Here is a 22,658-nt window from a genome sequence, read left to right as displayed (position 1 = left end):
TAGTCAAAACAGTGAAATCTTGTGTGATTTGATCCAAAAAACCCCTCACCTTTTAATCCAAGAAGATAAATAAATAAAAAATTTTATAAATTGTCATATGAAACGATCCATATAATCTTTTCAATGTTCAATAACAAAACTTATAAATCTTGTTTTGAATTCATACCAAACACATCAACCATGTGAAATTTATTTGGAGAAGATAGCATACCGGATTCAATAATGAAGGAGACAAAAGCTTAAATGGAGGCCACAGGAAAAGCTTTGTATGTATATTCTAGCTTCTAGGAAGCGATTCTTGGAGGAGGGGCAGGTAGAGAGCGAGTAGATGGAAAGAAGAAGGAGATAATCAATATGATAGAAGGAGCTAGGGCTTTAATGTTTTATAGTGGATCTTACCCTCCAAATCCAATCAATAGATTTTTGGATATGGATCAATTGATTATTTAATATATTATAGGGTAAAAAGTCACGTTTCACCCAAGGTTCCGCGAAATTGTACTTTTCACACTAAATTAGAAACTATCAAAGTTTGACCCAAATCAAACACCTTTTATAATTTTAATTTTTTTTGTGGGTAGGAAATTGTAGTTTGTGAACATTGAGGTGAATAAACTTCGGTCTATTTATACAATAAAAATCTTTATAGTTGTAATAGTGAAACTAAATTAATTTTATTATTATAACAAGTTATAACTTAATAGAGGTATAGTTACAAAAAAAAATATTGTTTTGACCTAATTATCTTTAATACAAGCAGTATAGAGATAAAAAAGCATTACTTTAATAATTAATTAATGGAGTCTGTCAAATTTGAGGTATAGACATTTTTTTACTAATTTCTTATAAATAATTTTCATTTCATTTGTGAAATTATTAAGGTATTAATAATATAAGCTAATATGTATTTAGGAATCTATGTATTATTGTTTGTTTTAGTTGGTTTTTATTTCCAAAAGGTTAATATCTTATTAGTTAGGATTTGAGTTCTTATTAGAAGTAGATTTTTTCCTTTTTATTTAGAACTAGCCACAATATAAGAAGGGCTTTTTTTTTTTAGTAATACTACACATACATCATTTTCATACAACATTTTCTATACAACATTATGTGACAAGATATGATTGGCTAATTTAAAGTTAAAATTAAACTTTCATCCAATCACATCTTGCCACATAATGTTGTATGAGAAATGTTGTATGGAAATGAGGTATGTGTAGTATTATTCTTTTTTTTTTTTTTTTTTTTCTAAGAGACCATGCTTATGCTTGATTATTGAAAAATAGTGAGTTCTCCCCCACATTCTCTGTTCTTTCAATTCTTTTCCTTTGTGATCTTCAACTATTAATATTTTGGTCCAACTTCAACCCAAACATTTTCTCAAACACCCAGTTCATTCCAAACATTTCTGTAAATAGCTGAAATAGTGCTCTTAAACCTTTCCAAAAGTCCATTTCTGCAAAGAGCTATAATGGTGCTCTTAAGCCTGTCGAAAATTCAAAAGTACCTATACCATAGAGCACTAATATATACCTACGGTCAAGCATATGTTGGAAGAATCGTTCCGGCATCATGTGTTGGCGACACAACTAGGACCATTGGCAACAATGGTGTCCAATCTACATACCTCACCGAAGCACTCCAAAGTTATATCTCTTCAATTCCTAAGATACCATCTAACCTAGATCATGAATCCGCTGCTTTACAAAACAATGCTATTATTTGTAGCATATTCGAATTTTTTTTTTCTTTGGAAACTAACAAAGCGTGTTAATTCTTTGTTTACTTTTTTTCTTTTTTAAAAGAAAAAAAATCATATATTAAGTGTAAACATGGACAATTTGAACACTAATATTTATCTTCTTATATCACAATAATGTTTACACTTACAAAGTTGAGATCCCAACTTCATATTCCAACGCATATGAAAAAAAAATCATATATTAAGTGTAAACCTTGACAATTTTAACACTAATATCTATCTTCTTATATTACAATAATACTTACAAAGTTACAAAGTTGAGATCCCAACTTCATATTCCAACACATATGATAGTTAGGTTGGCATTATCTCTTTAATTATAGAATGATAGGATTTCGAGTTAGTATTAGTTGACCCATGAACTCGAATTATGCTACAAAACCCAATCCACATGTTGGTTTAAGTTTTTAGATTCACATTTTGCATCCCTTGGGTTTTTGCCCTTATCACTGGATCAATTGGCAATTTACTTTTCGAAGTAACTAACGGTCCATTGATTAATGCGGCAAACAAGTATAACCGAGGTACTTGCAAAGCCTGTTGTGGATCATTTGTCTTGTGTGTGTAGAGTCTTCAACATAACTTTAGCCAATCGTTCCAAGATCAAAATTTCATCCATCTCAACCCAAATGGATCCATCGTTGAATTTGGTGTTTCCTTGTCTTTCCGTAGGCATCCATCCAACATGTGATGAAGTCTATGTACTTTAGTTATTTATTGATTATTTTATTTGTTTTTGTTTTGTAAAGTTGATTTTTTATTTAGATAGGATTTTATAAATTGTTAGAAGTAGATCTAGTTTATTTAAGATTGGCCACTATATAATTAGGGCCTTTTAGTTAGTTAGTAAAAAAAGATTTTGATAATGGTTGATTCAATGTTTTTATACTTGGAACTGACCCTTGACCTTGTCAAGGGATTAGTCCTTGGGCTGGGAAGTCTGACTGGCGGGTTGAACTGATGATGTCAGCATGAAACCTTAGTATGAAACTTAACAGATATACCTTTGAGAAACTACCATCAGTCTTTACAGGTTTGAAATCTAGCGAACACACCCCTATGATATGGCCAAGAAACCCTAGTTGTCGTAACTGCAATCCACCCCAGATCAGCCCAACGCTAGACAAACCACCACGAAAACCCTAATCCACTACAAAACACCACCATCTACCACAAAACCCACCACAAACTAGGGGAGTTGTCACGAAGAGGAGGTGAAGGTTGAATGGGGCGAAGAGGAACCACATGACCAGCGACGCAGAGGCAAAACGGAGTACAATCCAGATCGAAGATTACACGATTTGAAGGAGTGAAGATGAAGAACTGAAGATTGAAATTGAAGAATAGAATTTGGGGATTTTAATTTTAGGAATTAGGATTTTGTTTTAGCCACTGGTTCTATGACTTGACGGTTAAACCGGTTATTCAGCATTGTTTCGTCGGTTCAACCCCAGGTCAATCTGATCCAATTGCTATAACCGGGTTTATAATGTACTCAGATTGGTCTAATCAATTGGTCCGGTCCGGGTTTTAAAACAATGGGTTGATTATTAAAAATTATAAATACATCTATTGCATGGTAATAGGTGAGTGGAGCGACTGTTAATACGATACGAAGGTTGCCGGTTGGAGTTGATCTTAATCATTTTCCCATTATATTCGTATTTGAGATTCTCAACTCACATAATATTCGTAAAATATTCGTGTTTAGGGTTCTCAACGTATACATGAATATAGGCTTGCGATCTAATGAGGTAATCCTCCTTTAGCTTCATAAGCCTTTTTAATGTTATTTGAAGTATTGAAATTTAAAAAATATCTTCGTATAATTTTATAAATTTGATTTCCTTTCTTCTTATATTAAAGCTCCTTTTTTTTTTCTTTTTTTTTTTTTTTTTGGGTGTTGTTGTCTATTAAGGCTAAAAAAATCTTCTACATTTTCTTAACCAAGAGATTTAACCGTTTTTTTTCATAAAAGTTATATTTTTAGAAGTGTTACTTTGATAAACTTTACTCGAAGAATCCACCCAAACAAACCAATTGGGTGGGTTTATTTGCAAGTTGAGCAATGTTATCCTTATAACTGAGTCATACAACCAAATAAAAAACAAAGGACAGAGTAATCATTTTACATGAATTTTGTGTAATTTTTGTCTGGTTGTATAAGTAAGTTGTAAGTAAAACATTATTGTTAAAGTTAAAGGAGCTTATTTAATCTCAAAACCTTTATTGCTTGGTTGAAGTCCTAGAAAACTTATTGGTAATTAAATAAGTTGTTCTACATCTATTAATTCAAACTAGAAACTCAAAATTTGTGTTTTTTACCTTTTTTTTTTTTTTTTTCTTTTCTAGCTTATTTAAAGTTTTTAACAGTAAAATGTCATCATATTCTTTTTCAAAAAATGGTCTTTTTTTCATTCCTTTGAAATGAAATCCCTTTTGGTCTTTTTGGTATTTTGAAAGTATAATCTCTTAACATTTGTCCAACTAAACAACCAATAACTTTATATATATAAAAGCTATGGATGATATAAAGTTATTGGTTGTGTTCTTTTATGAATTCGTTTTGTTTTTTTGTTTTGGTAAATATTTTAAAACGCGTATAACATGTTTGTCTAAAAATAATATCTAGGAAATGTGAAAATAAATTGAGTAATATTACATCCACAATTCAATCTCACAACCTCATCTTATAACTCCAACATGACAATTGAGTTAGCAATTGTGACGTCAGCTCCCACCACAACCAAGACGCTAAATGATTTAGACTAAATACGGATGGTTGTTTCTTAAAGATGAACGAATGTTCCTTCATAAAGAATGATTGTATCTTATGAAAGAACATATGTTCATTTATAAGGGATAATTGTTCCTTCATGGTTGTTTCTTACGAAGGAATAATCATTCTTTATGAATGAACGATCGTTCGTCTTTAAGGAATAGTCGTTCGTTTTTAAGAAACGATCTTTCATATTTAGTCAAAGTTGTTAATTGACATGATAGTGCCAATTTTGCTGTCACATGGACGTTGTAAAAGAAGGTTGTGAGATTGGGTTCTAAAAGTAGTATTTTTTAAATGAATTCATATTTGTTTGAAAACATAAAGGAGTAGCTGAAAAAGAAAAGACAACTCACAACCTACACAACTAATAAAATCCTTTCAAATCATCACTTGATTTGTTATACTTCCTTAAACGTACAGTTAAACTTCGATAAATTAATAATCTCGATAAATAAATACTTCCTTTAACTTCATCTTCTTTGTTATTTTCAACAACTATTCCTCATATCACATTAACCATACACAATTTATACATGCATTAAGTTCAATGTTAGAAAAAGAAAATAAAGAATGTCTCAATAAATTAATAATTTTTAATTTATATAATTAAATAATATATTAAATAAATTTTCATAGTCTAATATTTGGAGGTTCAATTGTATATGGTAAAGATTTTGATTAGAGCTCTTTCCTTCACTTGTCCCACTTTCCTGCTCACCATTTGACGTGTGTGAAAAAGACAAGAAATGGAGGAAAGCTAAACACATTTTTTTTTCACTCGTTTTCTCACTTTCCTATCCACCATTTCACTGTGTACAGAAAGACAAAAGAAATGAAAAAGGAGGTAATCATTTATTTCTCTTTTTTTTTTCTGTACACGTGTCATAATGAGAGAGAGAGAAAAGTTAAAAAAGAAAGGGCAAAAGAGAGTCTTCTCCCCTGGAAATTAAAGTGAAATTGAATATATAATGCAATGCAATTTGGACTTCATGAAATCTGCATGAATAAGTTCTACTTGAAGATGTATCAAATGAAACCTTAGTGACATACAGTGGTTTATGATTAGACGTGTCATGTATGATTACCAATTTATGATACAATTATCTATTGATGCATGATTAAATTTGCATATAAATAACTTTATGTTTGCAGATATTCTTTATATTCAATTGTTTTCATTCTCTTTTGAATTTCACTTAAAATATTACTTTGCAAAACGTTCATACTGCAGGTGAATATACTGACACATACAGCAGAAGTAGTGTTAACCGAAGAGCAACGTTCTGCAGTGGAAATATTGAAAGAGAAACACAGGGCACAAGATCTAAAGGAAGGTCTTGCGCAAGAGACACTGGATGAACCTATTGAAAAACTCAGTGGCGATCAACCCACTCAAGAAATTGGTGAAGGCACCAGTGGTAATAATAATAATAATAATACAGAAGGGATTACAGAGGAATCAGGCGGTGCTTTGTGGGACATTTTCAGAAGGGAGGACGTTCCCAAGTTAGAGGCATATCTTAGAAAGCACGTCAAAGAATTCAGGCACACATATTGCTCCCCAGTAGAACAGGTTACTTGCTTGAATCAGAGTTACTGTTTGGCACGATATCTGGGTGGCAGTTTTCTAACAGTTATGCTTGTTTATTATCACAGGTCGTTCATCCGATCCATGATCAGTGTTTTTATTTAACTTCAGAGCACAAAAGGAAGTTGAAACAAGAATATGGTTAGTACATTATTGCTGCGATGTCAATTATCTTTTACTATAACTCTCCTGTAAACATATTTGCCATGAAATTTATAGGAATTGAGCCATGGACCTTTGAACAAAAACTTGGAGAGGCTGTATTCATTCCTGCTGGATGCCCACACCAAGTCAGAAATCTCAAGGTTTGAATTTCGTTGCCATTCGCAAACAAGTTGGTTTCTTGTTCTAGTTATCTGACAAATGTTGTATGCATGTCAGTCATGTACAAAAGTAGCTGTGGACTTTGTCTCTCCTGAAAACATTCATGAGTGCCTGCGTTTAACTCAGGAGTTCAGACTTCTGCCGAAGAACCATAGAGCCCGAGAAGACAAACTTGAGGTAATACTCTTTTATTCATTTTGTGCCATTTTTTTCTTCCTTTTTATTTCCTTCTCCTAAGCAATTTATTTTCCTCTTTGTTGTGGTGGTAATCAGATAAAGAAGATGATACTCTATGCAGTTGAGCAAGTAATTAAAGATGCAAGGAATTTGTTAACATAACAAAGTCGAGTCTTTTGAGTAGCAACCAAGAGCAATAACAAAATCTTGTACATTCTTTTTTGAAAGAGTAGTTAGCCCGCAAGGTTGGATTTTGATATCCAAATTTAATCACAAAGTTTATAATGTTAAGCCTTTGGTTCATTGTTCTCTCCTATTACATCTTAAAAGGTATTCGGTAAGACTAACATACCATTCCTTCTTTCACAAATCCTAGATTGTGACTATGTGACATATCCAAGAAGTAGCTAAAACATGAGCCAATCCCATAATATAAAGATGATACCTATTTCTACGAACTTTTTATAAAAAGATAGGTTGACAAACATTTTTCACAACTTTTTCTTACAAACGTTGACATGACAGCTCGCATTGTCAGGCGAGATCTATTGCGAGTTGATCAATTATGAGTTGACATGTCGCGTTTGTAAGAGAAAGTGAGAAGGGTTTGTGAGTGTAGTATTACTGACCATACAAACAACTAACTCATGGGAAGAGTAATGTTATGTTTACAACTGAGTCATACAACTAGGTAAAAAACAAAGGATAAAGTAATCATTTTACATGAATTTTGTGCAATTTTTGTTTAGTTGTATAATTCAGTTATAAATAACACATTATTGCTCATGGGAAATGACTTTACTCTTCGTACAAACAACTGATCTAATTTGTGTTTATATAGAGAAGAATGGAGCTTATAATATTTTAAGAATAATATTATATTTACAAAGACTATACAAAGTCTTTCATAGAAAATGACATGTCAAATTATGATTGGATGAATTAACATAAAAATCAACCTCATAAATGCATATTAAATGATAGTGAATGATATTTCAAAGCAAGAGTATTGTCACATCACTTTGTATAAATGACTTTGTATAGAGTCTTTGTAAGTGTAATATTACTCATATTTTAATTGAAAACAACAATAATAATCAATGTAAATTATTTGTACAAACTTTTATATATAAAATGATGTAGCAAAATTAATAAAATAATAATGAATTCTAAATGTATAACCAATAATAAGAATAACACCAAATGTACAAATTATGTATACATATTATGTTACCCAAAATGAATAGATAAGTGCATATAAAAAGTCAACTAAATAAATGTTCAATAAATGTAGATAAACGATATGACAATAAAAGAGTTTGTATGTATGACACCAATAAACTTTACAATATAATGTCAAACTCAATAAATGAAAATGAATGATACGATAATAAAAGGATTAATAATTTGACAATGAGAGCGTGCTCGCTTCTATTTTCATTCTTATTTTAAAATCTAAGTTTGTTTTCCACCTTACCAAATACACAAAAGACTAGCTTGCTTAGTGATGCAATCCTAACGTTCGACATGGTAACCTAGCTCTGCTATACTAACTACCTAGCTAGTAGCTAGTCCAACACCCATGCCTTGTCATGTCCTACATGGTAACCTAGCTTAGACTTTGTCCTATACCCAACTACTAGGTTGTTTGGTGATGCTATCTGAGACAATCCATGATGCCTTGTAACGCTCAACACGGTAACCTAGCTCTAACGTGCTAACTGCATAGTCAATCCAACACACATGCCTTATCGCGTCCTACATGACCTTGTCAAATACCCACAGACTAGCTTGTTATTCGAGAAAAGTTTCAAATTGCCTAGTATTCCACCAATTAGTAATCCAATATTCTAGTTTATTAAATGAGAGAAGAATCCAATAGCACGAAAATACAAAAAGTACGATAGATGAGAGATGTCTAAGGGGAATGGATGCTTTCTTTTGCCATTTTTTCATTTGTGAATTGTTACTAAACCCACCTCATTTGTTGACTCTATTGCATCTAATATTTTTATTATATCAAGCATGAGTTATAAAGTATAGTGCCGAAGAATTTAGTCTTGGTTTTTTTGTTGTGATTGAACGATTAGTCCTTGAACCTAGTGTAGAAGTTGAGATTCAATTATCTTCACACCCCATGATGCCTTATAACGATTGACACAGTAACCTAGGTCTAGCAAGACACTTGCTAACTATCTAGCTAGTTCAATAGCCATGTCTCATCACAACCTACATGTAGTGGCGGATCTAGGATTTTTGCCTGGGGGGGCATGTCGCTCCGCTACTGTTTGTCAATCAACTAGTGAAAATATAAGAAAATAACATCTAATTCACAAGGAAACACAAGAAAATTTTTACGTGGAAAAACCTCTTCAATATGAAGAGATAAAAAAACCACAGGAATCTAACGATCCACTTAAATCCAATATAATTGGATATCATAATTTTTTGCTGGACTTTTCTTCAGTCTCTTGAAATAATTGGATATCATAATCTTATTTGTTAATGCTTTGGATTCCAAATCCGATAAACATATAATGAGTTAGTACTAAAATGGGATCCAAAAAATAAGAGTCAAAGAGATTCCTAAAAAAAAAAAAAAACTAATTAATTTAACAACTTAATTAACTTTCTCTTGAATAAGATACATGAACAAACCATGATACATTTAAATACATGATACGCAATACATAAGACATATTTTAATTTAACACACCTATTTAACATACCATACATAATACATTTAAATATTCAATTGCATCCAATGAGAGATGGAGGTCATTCGTTTTTATAGATTAGGAGCCCATAATTTTTGTGGTTTAGAAATGAAGTTTTAAAAGTGATAATGATAATCCTTTTTCTCACATACAAACAAAAGCCAAGAAAACAAAGATAATATATAAATATTTCTTTAACCTATTCTCTGTCTCACCTCACTAAAACTTTTCACCCAAACCCAATACTCTAAAACTGTAGGCGTTAATAAGATTCTTCAAAAATAGTAGTTTGTCATTTTCTTGCATATTTTCTTGCAGTTTTCAATATAATTTTAACATCAATCGTACATACCTATTCCCTTGCCCTTTCTCCGTATTTTATAGCTTAAAGCACCCAAAATGATTAGCAGCAAAGCAGCCAGTTCTTCATCTTCTTTGTTGTTCCTGCAAGGCTGCAACAATATAAATATTTCTGTTAAATTATAGATTTAACCATCTAAGGAGCTTATTTAAACTTAAAACTTAAATATTTTCGTAGGCTAACCTTCAGGAGACGTGAGTGAGAGAAGTTGAGAGGGAAATTTTTTTAATTTTTGGTTGCAGGTTGAACCTCAGTCGTCACATGTAGAACTTTTACAGTAAAAGAGAAGTTGGGAATTGGGGTAGAAAAAGTGGAATATGAAAAAAGACAAAACTAACTTTTTATATTTTTTAACTTTTACTTTTTTTTAACCTTTAAAAAAAACTTTACAACTTTTTTTTAAAAGTTGAGGGCAGGCCTGGGCCTACCCTCAAACGGCCTGGGTCCGCCCCTGCCTACATGATAACCTAGCTTTGATGAGACGCTTGCCAACTATTTAGTAGTCTAACACCCATGCCTCATCCAACACTCCAAGGTGCCTTATAACGATCGACATGGTAACCTAACTCTAACCAAACATTTGTTAACTACCTAAGTAGTCCAATACCCATGCCTCATCACAACTTACATGATAACCTAGTTTTTACGAGACGCTTGTCAACTATCTGGTAGTCCAACACTCATGCCTCATCACAACAATCCATAATGCCTTATAACGATCGATATGGTAAACTAGCTCTAACGAGTCGTTTGCTAACGACATAGCTAGTCCTACCAATGCCTCATCAAAACCTACATGATAACCTAGCTTTCACGAGATTTTTGCCAACTATCTAGTAGTCCAACACCAATGCCTCATCACGTCCTACATGATAACCTACTTTAAGAGACAATTGCCAACTATGTAGTAGTTTGACACCTATAGCCCAAATGTCTACTAGGCCAACACACTTTGGTAAATTACAATGCTTACTAACTATCCAAAAGACATTATGCCATTTCGAAATAGTTAGACATAATATTAAAAAACTATTTTAACCCTAAAATGGATAATTGTATATACATCATAAACTCTTTTTACTTCAAAACTAAGTTCAAATCAAAGGACACATCTAAATCCAAGAAATTGGAGCGTTTGTTATTTGTTTTTAAATATTATTTTATAAAAATAATAATTGAGTACAGTTTATATGGGTAGCCTAGCGATAAGGGCGAACCAACCCACAATTTCAGTTCGATTTCCCACCTAGGGCTGCAGTAGTGGGTTGTTGTGAGATAGATCTCCTAAGAATTAGTCGAGGTGCATGTAAACTAGCCCGATGTGAGTTGCTGTGAGATAACTCTTCTTGAAGATTAGTTAAGATATGTGTAAGTTAAGCTGCGGTTGGTTGTTGTGGGATAACTCCCCTTGAAGATTAGTTGAGGTGTACATAAGCTAGCCTTAACACACACACACACACACACAAATGAGTATAGTTTATATTTTCACAACTTTTTTTTTTTTTTTTTTTAAAAGAACTTATAAATTAATTCGCAGAGCTATAGTCAAAATAGTAAAACTCTAGTATGATTTGATCCAAGACCTCCTCTCTTAAAGATTAGTTGAGGTGCGCGTAAGCTAGCCTTAAAAAAAATATATAAGCTGTGTTTGTTTCATTATTTCTACCCTATCATATCCTTATCCTACCCAAAATACATATTTGTTTCCCTACTCTGAAAATCCAATTATATTTTATTCAATTATTTTTAAACCCTCTAGGTTTGTTAATTTAACTAAACACCCTAAAAAGAATTTTTTTAGAAATTGACAAAAAACACCCCCACCCACCCACATTTGCCAGATTCCAGCCACCATTGCTAGAAAGTGGCCAAAATCTAGCGTAATAGTGCACTACCGGTTGGATCTGGTCAGTCGTGCGTTGATATGACATTTTTCAACTAGATCTACAGCCAGATTTGACTGTTGACGGCCAGATCTGGCCACGTTTGATTGTCAACGATGACCAAAGATATGGTCGTTGTTGATGATAGGGCTGTCGGTGACGACCAGCTATGACCAAAGATCTAGACGGCTAGATCTTTGGCCATATATCTAGCTTTTTAGGACCGATCCATGATGGATCTAGCCAATAGTGCGCCGATCTAGCCTTTTCCAGCCATATCCATCATGGATCTAGCCGGCCAAATCTTTGGTCATAGTTGGTCGTCAACGACGACCATATCATCAATGACGACCATATATTTGGTTGTCGTCGTTGACAACTAAACGTGGCCAGATCTGGCTGTTAATAGCCAAATCTGGCCATAGATCTAGCCGAAAAAGGTCATATCGACACACGACCAGCTAGATCTAGCTAGTCATACGCCATTACGGTGATTGTCGACCACCCTCCGATGGTGGTGGTCGACTGCCAGCATTTAATGGATGAGTGTGGGTGTTTTTGTTAATTTTCAATGTTTTATTATAAGGGTGTTAGCTAAATTAACAAACCTAAGGTTTTTTTATTAATTTTTAAATTTTATCTCGTAATAATCACCCAACTCAACTTTTTCAAAAATCTTACACACATACACACATATATTTTTAAATCTATAGTCAAAATATTAAAACTCTAATGTGATTTGATCCAAGACCTTCTCTCCTTGAAGATTAGTTGAGATACGCATAAACTAGCTTTAACAAAAAAACAAAAGTATAGTTTATATTTTCAAAGACTTTAAAAGAAAATTATAAATTAATTCTCATATTTATAGTCAAAATAGTGAAACTTTAGTGTGATTTGATCCAAGACCCTCTCTCCCTAAAGATTAGTTAAGATGTGCATAAATAAGTTTTTTGTTTTTTTTTTTTAAAAGAGCATAGTTTATATTTTCAAAGACTTTAAAAAAAAATTATAAATTAACTCTCAGATCTATAGTCAAAACAGTGAAACTCTTGTGTGATTTGATCCAAAACCCCCTCACCTTTCTAATCCAAGAAGATAAAATAAATAAATAAATTTTTATAAATTGTCATATGAAACGATCCATATAATCTCTTTCAATATTCAATAACAAAACTTTATAAATCTTGTTTTGAATAGCCTTTTCATACCAAACACATCAACCATGTGAAATTTAATTTGTAGAAGATAACATACCTGGATTTCAATAATGAAGGAGACAAAAGCTTAAATGGAGGCCACCAGGAAAAGCTTTTGTATGTATATTCTAGCCTTTCTAGGAAGCGATTCTTGGAGGAGGGGCAGGTAGAGAGCGAGTAGATGGAAAGAAGAAGGAAGATAATCAATATGATAGAAGGAGCTAGGGCTTTAATGTTTTATAGTGGATCTTACCTTCCAAATCTAATCAATAGATTTTTGGATATGGATCAATTGATTATTTAATATATTTATAGGGTAAAAAGTTTTGACCCAAGGTTTGGCGAAACTACATTTGATCCAGTAAATTAGAAACTATCAAAGTTTGACCCAAAATCAAACACCTTTTTATAATTTTAATTTTGTGGGTAGGAAATTGTAGTTTTGTCAAACATTGAGTGTGAAAAAAATTTCAGTCATATTTATACAATAAAACCTCTTTATAGTTGTAATAGTGAAACTAAATTAATTTTATTATTATAACAATGTTATAACTTAATAGAGGTATAGTTACAAAAAAATATTGTTTTGACCTAATTATCTTTAATACAAGCAGTATAGAGATAAAAAAATGCATTACTTTAATAATTAATTAATGGAGTCTGTCAAATTTGAGGTATAGACATTTTTAAAAGATATAGATGTAGTTTAACAAAACTAGTGTATGTATCTATGTAGTGGTGAGAATATGCAAAGTCATCTTAAAAGCCTAAAATTTTACATTTTGTTTCGTGTTTTTCACTCAATGTAAATTCTATAAACACGTTGTACTATTACACAACCCGTGTAATCTTCAAACAATTTAAGTAATATCTTTCCTTCTTCCTCTAGCAAATCAACCATACCACCCAAAGTTAATACATGTAGTCAATTGACCGAAAATATTCATGTTGAGTTTGTGCAAAGTGAAAGAATCGAACCTATGTAACAAATAATTTTTATCATGTGGAGACAAGTTCTTTAAGATAGGACCTAGAAAAATTATAATATATTACAATGTGAAATTTATTCTTATTTATAATTGGTCTATAGGATCACAATTTTTTATGACTATTTAACAGTTATTCCTATATAAAGTATTACTATACTGATATCTTTCTTATAAGAGTGAATGACTTTTTCCCACTCAAATAGTGGCTTAATCACCATTTCCCACCCTCAGACTTTTAAAATATCATTTCCCACCCAAAAAATATATTTAATGACACTTTCCCATCAACCCCACCAATCATCGACCGATTCTAACATCATTATGACGTCACACCACCATTATTCTCCTCCTCGACCAACAGTTAACAAAACCTCTCAAATCTTACTCCCGCCAACTCCGTCAATCGCTAGTAATTGAGTGATTAGGTTTTGCGTAGCAGTCCCTTCCAAGTCAAATTCTGACCAATCACGACCATTAAAATCCAACCTCTTACCACCAAAAGACTTACCGGTCTCCTCTCTTTAAAAGCTCCAAAAGAATTGACCGAGTTTACTCTCTATTTGCTGCCAAATCAAAAGTGTATTTTTTTGGGTGAGAAAGTAATATTTTAAAAGTTTTGAGGTGAAAAATGTGGCTAAGTCATTATTTGGGTGGGAAAAAGTTGTTAACTCTTCTTATAATTATCTTTGAAGGTTAAAGTTGTCACACGACAAGTTTCTAAAAAGGGGAAATACTGATCGGGGCTAAAAATCATATCCCAGACTTTTAACTAACCTTTGTAAGCCCAAGCCCAAAATGAGAACATCAACAACAAGAACAAGAACAACTCAGCCAATCAGTTTACTTTAAGCGCCAACATAACCGCATTATCTCAACGCCTCTCACTTCAATCCACCACCACTCTCTTTTCTCCATTCTTCACTCTCAATTTGATGCCCAAAACCAAACTAAACAATGAACACTCAACATATTCATACTCAAACATTGCTTCCTCAATCTTTCTGTTTTCAAAAGCACCCATTCTTCTTATCCTCACAAGCACAATTTCAACATAAAAAGTTTGCAACTTTTACTATAAAGAAGAGCAGATGCTTTAGTGGGTTTACTAGGAGTAAGGTTAGGAGCTCAGTGAGTGAAGTTGAAGAGAAAAAACAAGCAGAGCAACAAGTGGTGAAGAGGGCTTACCCATTTCATGAAATTGAGCCAAAATGGCAGAGTTTTTGGGAAAAGAATCGAACTTTTAGAACCCCAGATGAAATTGATACTTCTAAACCTAAGTTTTATGTTCTTGACATGTTCCCTTATCCCAGGTCACTATCTTTCTCTCTCTTTATAGTATATGTGTGTATGCGATTTAGAATTCAGAAATGGGAAGACTCAGTTGTGTATGTGATTTAAGCATGTCTCGTTTGTTGGTGAGAATTTGATAGCTATATCTTTTATTTGATGAAATTTAGAAGCTGGGTTGTTTGAATAGTGTTGTCCTTTTGTTAGTTGAGTTGTTGTAATGTGTTACTTAATGATGCTTGGTTTAGTAGCTATGTGTGTAGTAGGAGGTTTATTGAGGTTCTGCGTGTGGGTTTGATGGTTTGTTGCAGCGGAGCTGGGTTACATGTAGGCCATCCACTGGGATATACCGCCACAGATATTTTAGCGAGGTTAAAACGTATGCAAGGTTGCAATGTTTTGCATCCAATGGGATGGGATGCATTTGGATTGCCTGCTGAGCAATATGCAATCGAGGTTTTTTCTGTGATTTTGATACTATATGGTTTACATCTTTGTGCGTAATCATGATGTTATTATTATTCATCGACTGGTTGCATCATGGTCAGACAGGAACTCACCCAAAACTCACAACATTGAGGAACATTAATCGCTTCCGCACCCAGGTCATTTGCCTTCTTAATCATTCAAATAATATGTGATTGATGCCCGTATGTGGACTATTACAAATAAATTTTCCTGATAATGATTTTTACTAACTCAGCCTCATCTACTAACTCAGCCTCATCGGTCTGATATTTTGGTGGTTACTATATTTTTTCAAAGTGTTGACATCTCATTGCTTTGCAGCTTAAGTCATTGGGTTTCTCGTATGACTGGGATCGTGAAATCTCCACAATAGAACCGGATTATTATAAATGGACCCAATGGATCTTTCTTCAACTGCTCAAGAGAGGATTGGCATACCAGGTATATAATCATTTGTAGTTCGCAACTCTTTATTTGGCTAGAAATCTAACATGATGGTCCATCAAATCTCAATTTAGGCTGAAGTGCCAGTCAATTGGTGTCCTGCTCTTGGCACTGTCTTAGCAAATGAGGAGGTGGTGGATGGTGTGAGTGAGCGTGGGGGGCATCCAGTTATAAGAAAGGTATGCTTCTTTCATTATTTGTTATGTTTCCTACGACATGCGTCCAAGTTTTGGTAATCTTCTCTTGTTTCCTTTGTTTGAATGGTTTTATAATTTTACAGTATCATTGTTTATTACCAAGCAGCCAATGAGGCAATGGATGCTCAAGATTACTGCATATGCTGATCGTCTTCTTGAAGATTTAGATGACCTTGACTGGCCTGAAAGTGTAAAAGAAATGCAAAGGAACTGGATCGGGAGGTCTGAAGGTGCTGAATTGGACTTTTATGCTGTTGATAGTAATGGACAGAAAAGAGACATAAAAATTACTGTTTATACAACCAGGCCTGACACATTATTTGGAGCAACGTAAGCAACTGAAGATTTTTTTCTTATTTTCTGCATTTAATTAATTTCATGCATTAGATGTGTTTGGACTATAATTTATTATTATAAGTTGTTTACATCCAGATATTTAGTCGTAGCGCCAGAGCATCCCCTGTTGTCATCATTAGTATCCACAGCATTGAGTAAAAATGTATGTTCCTCTGTTCTTCTACCCAGTTTTATTGAAAGGTTTTCTGAAAATGGAATTTAGAAGACAATAATTCTTGAATGCAGGTGGAGGAATACAAAGAAATTGCTTCAAGAAAGAGTGATCTCGAGCGGACTGAGCTTCAGAAGGAAAAAACTGGGGTCTTCAGTGGTTGTTATGCAAGAAATCCAGCAAATGGGGAAGCAATACCAATATGGGTTGCAGACTATGTCTTGGGGAGGTGTGCTTGACTTTATTTTCTTTGTCTTATACTCATCTGTTCATCAGTTGGCAGATCAGCCTTGCATAAGGTGTCCACCTGTGTGTCTTGTCTACAAAGTGAAGTGCATTGAACTGCCAAGCAATTTTGTGTTGTTTAGTCGCTAATAAGTATTTACTGAGTTTTATCAACTTGATTTAAGTTCTTGTTTCGGTTCAGCTATGGAACAGGAGCAATTATGGCCGTGCCCGCGCATGACAGTCGTGATCATGAGTTTGCTTTGAAGTATGACATTCCAATTTGTTGGGTTGTGACACCAGAGGATGAAAGTTGTGTTGAATCTAGGAAGGCTTACTCTGGTGAAGGCACTGTAATGAATTCATCAAATGCAACATCAGGGCTTGACATCAATGGCTTGAATTGCAAGGAAGCTGCTTCTAGAGTTATTGAGTGGGCTGAGAAAACTGGGAACGGAAAGAAAAAGGTGTTCTCTATTTGTCTCAACCTTCACGTTCCCGGAGGTTTTCTTGATAATTTTCTTATAATTTGCATTGGTAATTGCCCATTTTCAGGTAAACTACAAGCTCAGGGACTGGCTTTTTGCTCGGCAACGTTATTGGGGGGAACCTATTCCTGTCATTTTCTTGGAGGGCACTAGTGAGAGTGTTCCACTTCATGAAACTGAATTGCCTCTAACCCTGCCTGAATTGGATGATTTTACTCCCACTGGGACAGGAGAGCCACCGCTATCAAAAGCAGTGTCTTGGGTATATACTTTTTCCTTAGTTTCCATTATCCAAGTTTTTTCTGTCTATGGCTGTAGTTGGCTCGTGTGCCTTGCTTCATGTAGCTTTTTTTTTAATTTGTAGCAATATGCATAAAAAATTAAGTGATTGGCTTAAAATAAATGTGAATCGCTATTTTTTTCTATAAAAACTGTTGATTTATTAATAGAAGATAGAGATGTTCAGCTATTTGAACAAACCCTATGTTTATTTAATTTTTAGAAGTAATCTAGATCAAAACAGTATATGGCAGAACTATTTTCTACTAGATGCTAATGTTTTTGCATATTGAGAAAAAGTTGTGAAACAAATCAACATATCAACATTGAGAGCCTGACTAATGATTGAGGTTGGTTGGTCTTTTCTAGGATTCCCTTTTTTTCTTTGCCTTTTTGGTACTAATGTCCACATGTTATACTAAGCTTGAGGAAAAAAAAAAATTGTTAATGTGAAGCCGCATGAAACACTTGCATGAGTTGTTGTCCTGCATTGGAACTGTTGTTAATGCGAAGGCATTCTCTCTCTCTCTCTCTATTTGTGTGAACATTATGGTTACCATTGTTTCCTACACTTTTATGTTTAATTTGCAGGTTAATACCACAGATCCTTCATCTGGGAAACCTGCTAAACGAGAAACAAGCACCATGCCACAGTGGGCTGGTTCTTGCTGGTAATTGTGTTTCTTATCACCTTCCTTAGTTGAATGTTACTAGTTCATGTAAAATTGTTTTACATCTATATACTCTTCCATGTAATTTGATTGACACCAATTTTTTTTCCCAATTTTGTATGATGTAAGTTTACTAGTCCATATTGCAGTTGGAATATCCATGTCAGTTCAATTTGTCACATAGTGAGCTAGTAGTGTCTTAAGTTGCTGATTATTGAAATCCATTATACTCAATGAAATCAATAATTGAAATCACAATTTGGCATCATGTTCTCTTCTTGAAAAATATCATTCATTTTTGTCCTTTCTCATTGGGAGTGACATCTATGGTTTATGTCATTGAGATGATTGTGGAGTTTGGTCTTTCATGATTAGATTTTTAACATTTTTCTGACAAGCAAAGGTTGACCTCCTACTTTTTCAAGTACTGATAATTTGTGAGTAGCTTGTCTGAGATCGGGATTTTAATACTTTCCCTATCCATTTCAGGTACTATTTAAGATTTATGGACCCAAAAAATTCTAAAGAATTAGCTGACAAAACAAAAGAAAGGTAAAAGCAGCTTGTTTCAACTTAGTTTTCCCTTTATCATTTTACATTACTAACTTGCCTTACACTCTTTTAAATCTCTAAATGAGTAAAATAAAAATTGCTCCTTGCAACGAGTGTTTTTGGTCCTTAGCTTGTACAACATATCTTATTTGCAGGTACTGGGGTCCAGTTGATGTTTATGTTGGTGGTGCTGAACATGCTGTTCTTCACTTACTTTATTCTAGATTCTGGCACAAGGTTTGTCGGTGGCAGAAATCAATTAGCATCAGTTTTTATCCATAGCTCCTGTTTGTGAAATTTTTTCATCTGTTATCATTTTCATCAATGTATATCTCTCAATTCTTGTCAGTTACTAGCATTGGATTTTTATACTTTCCCTATCCATTTCAGCCACACTAGAACTCTCTCCCCGGAGAGTTCTGGTGTGGCCGGAAACAGTTAAAATTGACAGTGAGCTGTATACATCAAATTAACAGGTTTTCCAATTTTGTGGTCCATGTTGTGGCTTTTCTCTTATACATTTTGTTATTTTTCAGGTTCTTTATGACATTGGTGTGGTGTCGACCATAGAGCCTTTCAAGTGTGTCATAAACCAGGGGATTATCCTTGGGGAAGTAAGAAAACTTACTTCTGCTTGTATAATTAGAACTTCATCATTGGATGCTTCTTATGTTTGGAGTTGCAGGTTCAATATATGGCTTGTAAAGATGCAGATGGGAACTATGTATCTGCAGACTCCAGTGACCTGTCTAGTGAACATCAGGAAAGCATTCCTGAGGAGAAAGTATGTTCTTTTACAAGTGTTGGTATCTTTTTTTGTAGTGAAATCACTTTTTATTTATTTTTTTATTTTTTTTTATCATAGGTCATGAAATCTGGGGACTCTTTTGTCTTGAAAGATGATCCTAACATTCGTGTAATTGCTCGTGCCCACAAAATGAGTAAAAGTAGGGGAAATGTTGTCAATCCTGATGATGTTGTTTCTGAGTATGGTGCAGATTCCCTTCGTTTGTATGAAATGTTCATGGGACCATTTAGGTAAACTTTCATTGATATCATTTAATGACTGGCATCGCTTATTTCATTTATTTTGTGTATAAAGGAGGCACCAACAATGTACAATTTTCCCTTACGTAATATTGTTATTGATTCCATTGTGCTTTCAGAGACTCCAAAACTTGGAATACAAGTGGTATCGAAGGTGTGCATCGATTTTTGGGAAGAACTTGGAGACTGATTGTCGGTTCACCTTTACCCGATGGTACATTCAAAGATGGAAGTGTGATAACTGATGAGCAGCCTACTTCAGAACAACTTCGTGCCCTACATAAATGCATAGCTAAGGTATCTCAAACTTTTGAGATGCATCTTCATTTTATTTGTGAATATGCGTTTTTTTCAATACTGTCTTGCCCGATTGCATAGACACACCTTACATTGTGCCTGTAGTAACTTTTTGGTTTCTTAATAGGAACTGTAGCTTGAAGATTTGGTGTCATATTGCTATACATTATCACATGCAGGTGGAGCTAGAAATTTTTTTTTGGGGAGGGGCCCAAGTGTCATCTCCAACTAATAAAGGGGTTTAGAGATAAAAAGTAATTTAGAAAGTTGCACTAATAAGGGTTGAAGTTTTAGGTTTAGAGAATGGCATAGCCGAATGGTAAAAAAGTGAATATTTAGGGGTAAAAATGATATATTTCTATATAAAATTTGACAAATTTTGTGGGGCCCGGGTTGGCCACCTCTGGCCAACACGTAGCTCTGCCACTGATTACATGACAGTAAGCATGTAGATGTCATGAAATTTTGAAAGGTGCTATATTTGTTTGAAATCATCCATGTAGCATGTTGTCAAATTTCTAATATAAACTTCTGATTTGGAGTATATTCTACTTTGCAGGTGACTGAGGAGATCGAAGGTACTCGGTTCAACACTGGTATTTCTGCAATGATGGAGTTCATTAATGCAGCATATAAGGTTTTTCCCGTAGCTATTTGGTACCACAATCTGGTTTCTGGCTAGTTATCAACTCGGAGTGAAGAGTGTTATTTCCCTTAGCTATTTGCCAGAGTTATTTGCCTGTTCTAGTATGTTTGAAAGGAGTGTTACCGAAGAATTATATCCCCTTATGTGATGTTGTTTGATGGAGTGAAGAATGCCACCTATTCTTTTTCTTGCCTCTTTTATTCTCCAAACTTGTTCTAGTGTCAAGCTTTTGTTCATTCATTGTTTCATCTATTGTTTGCTTTTTGCTGTTTCAGTGGGATAAACATCCAAGAAAAATTATCGAACCATTTGTTTTATTGCTCTCGCCATATGCACCCCACATGGCAGAGGAGCTTTGGTTTCGAATGGGGCACTCAAATTCATTGGCATATGAGTCATTCCCCGAGGTAAAAAATTCTTTCTTTCATGATGTACTTTGTGTAATATATCATTACGCCATAGTTCTGAAGTAATAGCAATAGTGCTATAGTGCATGTATAGGACAAAACTTATCGAGCTATCACTGAAATGATAGCATTGAAGATAGATGGACTTATTTCTCAGCGGTAACTGCTAGTCATTTCCTTCGTCGTAATAATTGCAGGCAGATCCCGCTTACTTGAAGGACTCTACAATAGTCCTACCAATTCAGATCAATGGCAAGAGCCGGGGTACCATTCAAGTCGAAGAAGGATGTTCAGAGGAAGAAGCTTTCAGATTAGCTTCCTTGGATGAGAAACTCTCCAAGTATATAGATGGGAAAACAATCAAAAAAAGAATCTATGTCCCAGGAAAGATCATGAACATAATTTTGGACCGTCAAAACGCCAAGGTAGGTGCCAAATAACTACTTCTCGTAGGAGATGTTGCTGAGCATCATAATAATTTCCAATCGAAAGACACAACCATGCATTTATCTCATATCCGTCAATTCAACAGAATGCATGAATATACAGAGGAAGACATCGCTAATTTTCAGCTCATTTGAATGTATAAGAATGTGTCAAGGGGTATTTTCATGGAGTTGACAAGCTAAATTGTTTGCTTCAAAGGGGAGCTTCAAATACTGTACACTGAACTGCCCAGATGCTTTATTCCCACATTTTCTTCATTTAAATGCCTATCCACCAATTTTTGTAGCCCACTTATTATAAATTTTTTATTTTTGTTATATGGTGTGAAATCACATGTATTTTTTTATGCTATTTTAAGAATTTTAAAATCTGGTCTAGAAATTTCCTTTTCTGAAATGATTTTGTGTATGAATATGACACCAATGTGACAACATTTTCAACCCTTAAAGCAACCTTTGACCCTCCCCTCTTTCATCTGTTGATAGCTAAACTTACCGACTCACCAGTGAACTACTTCTCTCTAGTCTTCCCCCACCCCCCCTATTTCTCTCTAAACTTTAATTCAATTTATCAATAACATATCTAGTCATTGATTCAATGCCATTTTCAATATTTGAAATCAATGTTTAAATCTAACATGCGAATCTCGGAAATTATTACAACTAGGAATGTTTTGACTTAATACCTTATAAATAATGTCGCTATTTGTATAAAAATAAAAATGTGACCTAAATGCCCTCACAACCGGCCTAGAAAGTCTAGGTCTAATTTGACCAAACTTCCCCCCACTTTTTTTTTTTTTCTTTTTGATGGTCGGGTGTTCAACTAGTTTATGTGCATCAATTTTTAATATTTGAAATCAATGTTAAATCTAACATGCATATCTCGGAAATTATTACGATTGAAATGTTTT

At 33.9% G+C, this 22,658-nt stretch overlaps 2 protein-coding genes and 1 long non-coding RNA gene across 4 annotated transcripts; 2 read left to right on the top strand and 1 right to left on the bottom strand.

Annotated features, from left to right (window-relative positions):
• Positions 1 to 5,349: 5,349 nt before the first annotated feature.
• LOC116133380 (lysine-specific demethylase JMJ25-like) lies at positions 5,350 to 6,801 on the top strand. Its single transcript, XM_031419082.1, has 6 exons — positions 5,350 to 5,388; positions 5,776 to 6,117; positions 6,201 to 6,273; positions 6,352 to 6,437; positions 6,514 to 6,633; positions 6,730 to 6,801. The coding sequence occupies exons 1-6, from the start codon at positions 5,377 to 5,379 to the stop codon at positions 6,793 to 6,795; spliced, it is 699 nt and encodes a 232-aa protein (XP_031274942.1). The 5' UTR covers positions 5,350 to 5,376; the 3' UTR covers positions 6,796 to 6,801.
• Positions 5,945 to 6,794, bottom strand: LOC116133381. Its single transcript, XR_004128535.1, has 2 exons — positions 6,368 to 6,794; positions 5,945 to 6,237 (listed from the first exon to the last, which is right to left on the bottom strand). It is a non-coding gene; the product is annotated as an uncharacterized LOC116133381 (long non-coding RNA).
• A 7,839-nt stretch (positions 6,802 to 14,640) lies between the features above and the next one.
• LOC116133393 (leucine--tRNA ligase, chloroplastic/mitochondrial) lies at positions 14,641 to 21,955 on the top strand. Of its 2 annotated transcripts, XM_031419094.1 has the most exons (20): positions 14,641 to 15,092; positions 15,381 to 15,525; positions 15,618 to 15,674; positions 15,859 to 15,978; positions 16,056 to 16,160; positions 16,285 to 16,508; positions 16,611 to 16,677; positions 16,761 to 16,915; positions 17,114 to 17,378; positions 17,467 to 17,661; positions 18,270 to 18,349; positions 18,839 to 18,901; positions 19,057 to 19,138; positions 19,438 to 19,515; positions 19,587 to 19,685; positions 19,767 to 19,939; positions 20,068 to 20,245; positions 20,805 to 20,882; positions 21,167 to 21,298; positions 21,496 to 21,955. In XM_031419094.1, the coding sequence occupies exons 1-20, from the start codon at positions 14,737 to 14,739 to the stop codon at positions 21,736 to 21,738; spliced, it is 2,895 nt and encodes a 964-aa protein (XP_031274954.1). In that variant the 5' UTR covers positions 14,641 to 14,736; the 3' UTR covers positions 21,739 to 21,955. The 2 variants fall into 2 exon arrangements, with proteins under 2 accessions (XP_031274954.1, XP_031274955.1); XM_031419095.1 differs by lacking the exon at positions 21,496 to 21,955 and having other exon boundaries at positions 20,805 to 20,823; positions 21,167 to 21,277.
• The last annotated feature ends 703 nt before the right edge of the window (positions 21,956 to 22,658 follow it).

This window comes from Pistacia vera, unplaced genomic scaffold (genome assembly GCF_008641045.1).
Source record: "Pistacia vera cultivar Batoury unplaced genomic scaffold, PisVer_v2 Contig269, whole genome shotgun sequence".
Classification (NCBI taxonomy): Eukaryota; Viridiplantae; Streptophyta; class Magnoliopsida; order Sapindales; family Anacardiaceae; genus Pistacia; species Pistacia vera.
The sequence above is the reverse complement of the archived record's forward strand: the minus strand, read 5'-3'. Positions and strand labels throughout refer to the sequence as shown.